The 6,572-nt window shown below is 41.7% G+C and overlaps 1 protein-coding gene across 1 annotated transcript; it reads right to left on the bottom strand.

Moving 5' to 3' along the window:
* Positions 1-3,245: 3,245 nt before the first annotated feature.
* Positions 3,246-5,845, bottom strand: LOC140005585 (uncharacterized). Its single transcript, XM_072046593.1, has 3 exons — positions 4,292-5,845; positions 3,934-4,135; positions 3,246-3,415 (listed from the first exon to the last, which is right to left on the bottom strand). The coding sequence occupies exons 1-3, from the start codon at positions 5,843-5,845 to the stop codon at positions 3,246-3,248; spliced, it is 1,926 nt and encodes a 641-aa protein (XP_071902694.1).
* Between the last annotated feature and the right edge of the window lie 727 nt (positions 5,846-6,572).

The raw sequence follows: 6,572 nt of genomic DNA, 5'->3' as shown, positions 1-6,572 counted from the left end.
TTTAGTTAGCTAAATACACAATTAAACTCAAATTTCCACAAATTGACCAATTAAAGCTGCAATTCCAGCTCAAACTCTCGGCAATCCAATTTCTTCAAAATCAGATTTTTCCTAAATCTTAATTCTTCATCCAACCGCACAACCCATACATGCATGCTCATAACCAACATCATCTACCTATAATCAACTAGTTTAGGTCCAGAATTTACCTCAGCTTGAAGCTCAACACACGCGACTAGCAGCTGAAATATTTTTCTGCTCTCGAACAGTCCAGAAATGCAGTCCGCCAACTCTCCCTCTCCCTTGCTCAAGCTTGCGACTAGAATGGAGGAAATTTAGCTCTCGGTCCTCTTCACCAGCTCACGGATGGAGTGGAGAATGAACAGCAAGTCTCTTTTTTTTTTTAACTTACGGGCAGGAAGGAAAAGAAAGTAGTTAGCTCGGCTCTCTCTCTCCCACTTCTCTCTCTCGGACAGCTCTTGGCAGACAAAGGGAATGGAAATGAAATGCTGTGGTGATTTGGGGTTGGTAAAATGGAGTGCGTGAAGTGGAATGTATATAGTGAAATGTGTTTAGTGGAGCTAAGTCGGTATTATAGATGGTGGAGTGCTGAAATGAAGAGTGGAATCGGCAAGATGGAGATGTTTGTATTTGAAGCTTGTTCAAGAAGGTTCCATGGCTGCATGGTTAATTTGAGATGGAGGAAGGCTAATTTGGTCTTTTAACATCTTGTCCGGCCTTCCACTTATGCCCTCATTCGTAGACTACTTCCAAAATTTCACCCCAAATGAAATTCGATAGCCTACTAGAGTACTAGTCTCGCATAAATTAAATTATCAAGATTCAACGTCCTACGTGTAATTATAAAGGTTTCGACCTAAAATCAATTTCGTCTTAATTCTAGGTTCCCGATGACGCTTAACATTATTAACACTTAAAACTAACTATCGGTATTCCAAGAATTAATAGTAAAGCAATAAAATACTCTACATCAAGAAATATTAATTTAACTTGGCAAAAATCAAATAATTCAATATCCTGCATAATTAAACTATTTGTGACCTAAAAAAAATTATTTTTACATACTTATTTAAGATCAACTAATAATAAAATTTATTAAAAGTCAAAAATGCAAATGCGACAAGTATATATATATATTTTTTTTTTTTCAAGGTTCTCACATCCTCCCCCCCTTAAATGAATTTTGTCCTCAAAATTCTCACCTTCTAGAGAAATAATTCGGGGTATTTCCTCTGCATATCTTCTTCCAGTTCCCAAGTTGCTTCCTCTATTCCATGATTTTTCCATAGAATCTTCACCAAAGGAATTTTCTTACTTCTCAATTCTTTCACTTCTCTTTCCAAAATCTTAACTGGTCCTTCCTCATAAGTTAACGACTCATCCACCTCAATTCCTTCCAATTGCAACACATGGCTTGGGTCAGGGTGATATTTCTTGAGCATAGAAACATGAAATACATTGTGAATCTTGGCCATGCTCGAAGGCAACTTCAACTGATACGTCACTTTACCGATTCGTTTCAGAATTTCAAAAGGTCCAATATACCTCGGTTTTAGCTTTTTACCCTTTTTGGACACTACCCCACCCTTCAAAGGTTTAACTTTTAGGAAAACTTTGTCCCCCACTTCAAACTCCAAATCTTTTCTCCTTGTGTCGGCGTAGCTCTTTTGTCGACTCTGAGCAGTTTGAAGCCTTTCCCTAATTAGTTTCACTTTCTCATGAGCTTCTTCCATCCAAGGTATAACCGTTGGATCTAAAATTTTCTTCTCTCCTACTTCATCCCAATGAATCGGAGATCGACACCTTATCCCATACAATGCCTCATAATGTGCCATTTGAATTGAAGCATGATAGCTGTTATTATAGGCAAATTCTACTAAGGTCATATACTGACTCCATTTACCTCCAAAATCCAATATACACGACCTCAGCATATCCTCCAATGTCTGGATTGTCCTTTCTGACTGTCCGTCCGTTTGGGGATGATAAGCGGTACTAAACTTCAACTTGGTCCCCAATGTCTCTTGAAATTTCTGCCAAAAATGTGAGACAAATGTTGGATCACGATCAGACACAATGCTTACTGGAATACCATGCAATCTCATGATCTCTTCTGTGTACAACTGGGCCAATTTTTCCAAAGAAAAGCTCATGCTCACAGGTAGGAAATGTGCGGACTTGGTAAGCCTGTCAACTATCACCCAAATCGCATCAAATCCTTTTTGACTTCGAGGCAATCCCATTACGAAATCCATGGTTATGTGTTCCCATTTCCATTCGGAAATTTCTAGTGGCTGTAATAAACCAGAGGGTTTCTGATGTTCAGCTTTTACTTATTGACATATCAAACATTTTTGTACAAATTCTGCCACGTCTTTTTTCAAACCGTCCCACCAATATAACTCTTTCACATCGTGATACATTTTGTTCACTCCTGGATGTATAGTATACCTCGATCGATGTGATTCTTCTAGAATTTCTTTCCTTAACCCTTCATTAACTGGAACCACAATTCGATCTCGAAACCTTAACACCCCTTTAGACCCCAATTTAAAGTCTAGGGTTTCTCCTTTTTGCAACTTCCCCAACTTGTTTTGGATTATAGGGTCCGTTTTCTGTGCCTCCTTAATACGCTCCAATAATGGTGACCTCAACGACAGGTTCCCAAATAAAATCTTCAATCTCTCCAAGCGAGGGTTCCAACTACTAACCTCCTCTAACATGTCCCATTCTTTTACCATTAATCCCACTACTTGGGCTTATCTACTTAGAGCGTCTGCTACCACGTTGGCTTTTCTAGGGTGGTAGTTGATAGAACAATCATAATCCTCTAAAAATTCTACCCATCGCCTCTATCTCAAATTCAATTCCTTTTGGGAGAACAAGTACTTAAGGCTCTTGTGGTCCGTATAAACTTCAAAGGTCACACCATACAAGTAATGCCTCCATTTCTTTAAGGGAAAGACCACTGCGGTCAGTTCTAGGTCATGCGTTGGGTAATTTTGTTCGTGAGACTTCAATTTTCTAGAGGCATAGGCAACTACCTTACCCTTTTGCATTAGTACACATCCTAGACCTTCTCTAGAGACATCAGAGTATACGACATAACTTTCTACTCCGTCAGGCAATGCCAACACAGGAGCTGATGTTAAACGCTTCTTTAATTCCTGAAAGCTCGATTCGCACTTCAAAGTCCAAATGAACTTATTATTTTTCTTTGTCAGCTATGTCATAGGTCCAGCAATCTTCGAAAAGTCCTTGATAAACCGCCGGTAATAACCTGCTAAATCCAAGAAACTTCTAATCTCTGTTGGAGTTTCTGGCTGCTTCCACATTGTGACTGCCTCAACTTTTGTCGGATCCACGGCAATTCCATCTTTAGAAACTTTGTGCCCTAGAAAAGAAATTTCATCAGCCAAAACTCACACTTGCTGAATTTAGCATACAATTTATGCTCCCTTAAGATCTGCAGAACTATCTCCAAGTGTTTAGCATGTTCTTCTCGAGTCTTAGAATACACTAGAATATCATCAATACGAACTACTACAAATCGATCCAAGAACTTTTTAAAGACTCTCTGCATTAAGTCCATGAAGGCAGCTGGTGCATTGGTTAATCCAAATGGCATGACTGCAAACTCAAAATGTCCATATCTTGTATTAAAAGCAGTTTTAGGTATGTCTTCCTTCTTAATTTTCAACTGATAATACCCTTGCCTCAAATCCAGCTTGGAGAAAACTATTGATCCTTGCAGCTAGTCGAATAAGCTGTCAATCAATGGTAGAGGGTATTTATTTTTAATTGTACCTTCATTTAATCCTCGATAATCAATACACAACCTCAAACTTCCATCCTTTTTCTTAACAAATAGAACAGGTGCCCCCCATGGCGAATCACTTTCTCTAACAAAACCTCTCTCCAATAGATCCTGTAATTGAATTTTCAATTCTTTTAGCTCTGCAGGAGCCATTCGGTACGCAGTTTTAGAAATTGGAGCCATTCCCGGCACTAGTTCAATCTTGAACTCCACTTCTCTCTCTGGAGGTAATGCTTTTAATTCTTCAGGAAACACATCTGGAAATTCCCTTACCACTGGCATATCTTCCAACTTTACCTGGTCACTGGGAGCATTAATCAGAAAGGCTAAGAAACCTTGCACTCCTTTATAAAACATTCTCCTTGCCCGAATTCCAGAAATCAAAGCAGACGATGCTAACCTGCCTTTCACATCCAATTTCAGGGTTGCTTCCCCGGGAATCCAAAATTCTACCACTTTTGCTCTACAATCAAGCATAGCATGGTAATAAGCTAGAAAATCCATTCCTATAATAACATCATAACCTTTTATGTCCAAACTGACTAGATCTACTAGCATCCTACGTTCTCCAACCCAGAATTCGCATTTCTTATAGGCCAGGCTAGTGATTATGCTTTTATTACCCAAGGGTGTCCTAACTTCAAGATCAAAGGGTAATCTAACAGGTTTTACATCAATTCCGGACATAAAAGTTGGATTCACAAATGAATGAGTTGCGCCAGGATCAATTAGTACTCTAGCTAATCGGTGGAAGATTGGAATAGTACCTTCCACGACTTCCGAGGAATCAGGTACGGGTTGGTCGTCTATGGCGTACACCCTGGCAGAAACTTTCGGCCTACTTCCTCCAGAAGTGGCTTGTCTAGCACTCAGGGTACCACCTTCTTGGTTTTTTGGACAACTGGCAAACTGGTGCTTGCTGCTTCCGCACCTCAAGCACTTTCCTTCTTTCCTCCAGCATCCGTCCTCAGTATGGCCAGCTTTCCTGTAATACCTACAAGTTACCTGAGAAGTGGTCACACTACCTCCTTGTGGAGCGTTCCTAGTTTGACTCCTTCCACTTGGTCCTCCTCTAGTTCCGATATCTCTTCCCCTGGCACCTCTTGCCCCAGCTCCTCTTGTTAGAGCACCTCGTGGTGCTCCAGGACTATTTACTCCACCCGTTCCTCGACCCACTTTGGCCGGTGGAGCATTTGCATAAATCGACTCCCTACTGCTACTAGGGCCAAATCTTTTCTTGGCCTGGAAGGATTTTATTTGAGCTCTGGTAACTTCAACCCTTTGAGCTCTCTCCACAGCATCAGCAAAAGTGTCTATCCGAACAGCAGCTAATCCCTCCTGGATCTCCACGTTTAGTCCCTGCACAAACCTCCTTATACGCCTTTGCTCCGTGGCTACCAATTTAGGAGCGAAACGGGACAATTTCGTGAATTGAATCTCATATTCGGCGACACTCACCGCCCCCTGCTTACACTTGATGAAGTCATCCTCTCTTTTCTCTTGGATAAGAGGGGGTAGAAACTTGGCGTTGAACTCCCTTGTGAAGTTCGCCCAGGTCCTAGGAATATGATTCCTGTCCCAATTGACCCTAATTAGGTTCCACCAGGAACGAGCAGCTCCCTCAAACTGGAATGCTGCGAAAGTCACTTGTCTCTCCTCCGTATAATTTAGAGCTGCAAAAATGCCAGAGATCCTCTCCCACCAACCTTCTGCTACCTCAGGTTCTGGGCCTCCATAGAACTTAGGAGGTCCAAACTTCAAGAATCTCTCTAATGCCCGATCCTCAGTATCGATTGGGCCTCCTTGGTAATGCACCGCCCCAAGGGCTTGGTGCTCAGTCATGCGCTCTAAGACATCAGTTATTCTATTGATCGCGGTGGCCACTGGGTCTCCGGCCACGCTCCCTTGACCATGGTCTTGATTGACCTCAGGTTCCCTATCACCACCAACCTCGGGGTGTTGTCTAGTTGATCTCCCACGTTCTCTACCTCTAACTCGTCGATCCATAACCTAGTTATTCCTATTGATAAAAATAAAGCAATTAAGCGAGGATATTTTAATTAATTACCTTAAAATTTTTTTTTCTTTTATAACATCAACACAAACATTGAAGAAAAGAAAAGTAAAACACTTAACATATAATCACATAACGAGGTTCATACAAATAGCAAGTTAGGGTGCTTTCCAAAAGTATGGCACACGAGTCTAACAAATATATACAAACAATCCCTTAAACCAAAAATAGGGATGTAGTGCCTCAAAAGTAGGTCATCCAGCTAGACAAAATGCTATGACCTAACTAATGTCACCCTATCTAACCCTGGATACTTAGTTACAAGCAGATCAAACCTAGTCTAACCCTCAGCAGGGCTGCCAGGAGCAATGTCCTCCTCAGGGTCCTCCTCCGGGTCCTCCTCCGGATCCTCCTCAACACCCGCCTGAGCAGTTCCCTGAATGATACCCATGACCTCGTCTATCATCATAGTGGCGTCGGCCCTAATACCAGCACTCCTATCTCGTACCTCCTCAGCTACTCGAGTCAACCGAGACCTCTGTCTCTTTAACTCCTCACGAGCAGCCTCTGACCTAGCCCTCTCGGCCGCTAACCTCTGCTCTAGATCAGCTATGCGGTCAAGCTGAGTATCAACCATGATGCTCAACTCCTCAACGTCCTGGGTCAAAGTGTAATTAGCATCCCTCAACTGGCAACGCTCGTCATCTAAAGACAGAACTA

This window comes from Coffea arabica, chromosome 4e (genome assembly GCF_036785885.1).
Source record: "Coffea arabica cultivar ET-39 chromosome 4e, Coffea Arabica ET-39 HiFi, whole genome shotgun sequence".
In the NCBI taxonomy this organism is placed as follows: domain Eukaryota; kingdom Viridiplantae; phylum Streptophyta; class Magnoliopsida; order Gentianales; family Rubiaceae; genus Coffea; species Coffea arabica.
The sequence above is the reverse complement of the archived record's forward strand: the minus strand, read 5'-3'. Positions and strand labels throughout refer to the sequence as shown.